At 47.4% G+C, this 1,874-nt stretch overlaps 1 protein-coding gene across 1 annotated transcript; it reads left to right on the top strand.

Annotated features, from left to right (window-relative positions):
* Nucleotides 1-1,070: 1,070 nt before the first annotated feature.
* Nucleotides 1,071-1,475, top strand: LOC306941759 (signal recognition particle 14 kDa protein-like; the record flags this gene model as incomplete). Its single annotated transcript, XM_079527403.1, has 1 exon — nucleotides 1,071-1,475. One exon carries the CDS (start codon nucleotides 1,071-1,073, stop codon nucleotides 1,473-1,475), a length of 405 nt encoding a protein of 134 aa, XP_079383529.1.
* Between the last annotated feature and the right edge of the window lie 399 nt (nucleotides 1,476-1,874).

The following is a 1,874-nucleotide window of genomic DNA, read 5'->3' as shown; positions in this document are numbered from 1 at the left end:
AAGCTAAATAGTCATCAGCGTGTGAGAACAACAGCATCACCACCACCACAGTCACAACACACAGGAATGCTCCGTTTGTTTACTGTCGGGGTGGCGTTGACCTCATCAGTGGTCTGATGCGGATTCCCACAAAGGTCGTCTGAGCATTAAGACAAACCAGGCAAACACGTCGTAAAGGACATGCAGGACCGAAGTCAGGTCTTGTCTGATGACGTTCTTTAGGAGGAGCTGAGGTTACAGTCAGAACACCCATTACTACATTATTGTTACTATCGTGTTGGCATGCTCCATAACAGAGGTGGTTTTGCGTGTGCGTGTGTGTCTAACAAGAACCGAACAGCCTACTTGTAGGTGAGGACACAAATTCTGATTGACCGGAATGAGATGATGTATGATGATTTAAAATGATAAGAGCGCCCCATTTAAACAACCATGTGTTTAAAGGAGGGGTTACTTTAGCGCCCCTCAAAAATTATACAGAATAAATAAATAAATAAAGTCGGGCAATTACTAGTCTGGTAGACTATAATTGCCCAAGGCGCCAGGTTTTATGGGAACTAATGGTTTTGTACTATTGTGCAATCTCTGTGAAAGCAAATTATTAAATAGCTCAAAGCTCTATTGCTGATTACTTAGGTTAGAACCTGCCGCAGTGGTGTCCAAATAGAACTTAAACCAGGACTTCTGCCTTCTTCTGTCCAATTAGAATTTAAACCAGGACTTCTGCCTTCTTCTGTCCAATTAGAACTTAAACCAGGATGGTTCGACTTCTGCCTTCTTCCTTGAGCAGACCTCTATTATCATGCCCCAGTTTGGTTCACCACATTTGGGCATGGATGATGACGACGTACGTTATCAGCCAGCCTCTTTCAGAGCCATGGCCGCCTATAAGAGGAAGCGAATGGCGGTTGAAATGTGACTGAAACCATGCCCAAATATGGAGTTATATGTCACAGATACATCATAGACACGTCATAGGGGCTTGGTGTTGTAATACGTGAAGCTTCATAGAGAGCAGCATTTGGCTTCCGCGCTAATCCTCCAACGCTACGATTCATCGTCGACCAACCATGGTGCTACTCGACAACGACTCGTTCCTGACGGAACTCGCTCAGCTGTTCCAGAAATGCAGATCCACCGGCAGCGTCGCCATCACGTTGAAGAAGTACGACGGCAGAACCAAGCCCGTTCCCAGGAAGGGGAAAGGAGCGGGAACGGGGGCGGGAGCAGGGGAGAGGAAGGGCCAAGCAGAGTCCTCTGAACCGGCGTCGGACACCAAGTGTCTCATCAGGGCGTCGGACGGCAAGAAGAGGGTCAGCACGGTGGTCACCACCAAGGAGGTGATCAAGTTCCAGATGGCCTACTCCAACCTGCTCCGAGCGCACATGGACGGGCTGAAGAAGAAAGCCAAGAGCAGTAAAGGCAAAGACGCTAAAGCCCCCCAATTAGCACCAGACTCTTCCCTGCACCGTTAACAGACTGGATACCGTTAACAGACTGGGCCTGTTCTGCCTGAAGGAGCGGGGCCTTCAACTGGCCTTCAACTGGCCTGTAAACAGCAGTACCATATCCATGTTCTCCCTATTCACCCTTTAATTCTACTTTTTTGAGGGGTGCTAGCCCCCCACCAATGCATGGCTTTCCTAATAAATTACGTCATAGGCCAGCCAATTTACAGAATTCTAATGTTTTGTTGAGAGGCTAATTATAAATCCCTCATCCCCATGCAGCCAAGTGTTTGTTTAGGGCAGTAAGATGTCGTCTGGCTGATATAAATACTGCCCTTGCTGCGCCCCTCACTTCACATGAGTGTGATTTAAAAAAATATATTCCGCAAATCTCTGTGTGCCTTTCGTATCTTGAGAAAATCTGAG

This window comes from Electrona antarctica (assembly GCF_951216825.1).
Source record: "Electrona antarctica genome assembly, chromosome: 18".
Taxonomy (NCBI): domain Eukaryota; kingdom Metazoa; phylum Chordata; class Actinopteri; order Myctophiformes; family Myctophidae; genus Electrona; species Electrona antarctica.
This window is presented reverse-complemented; position numbering and strand designations above follow the sequence as displayed.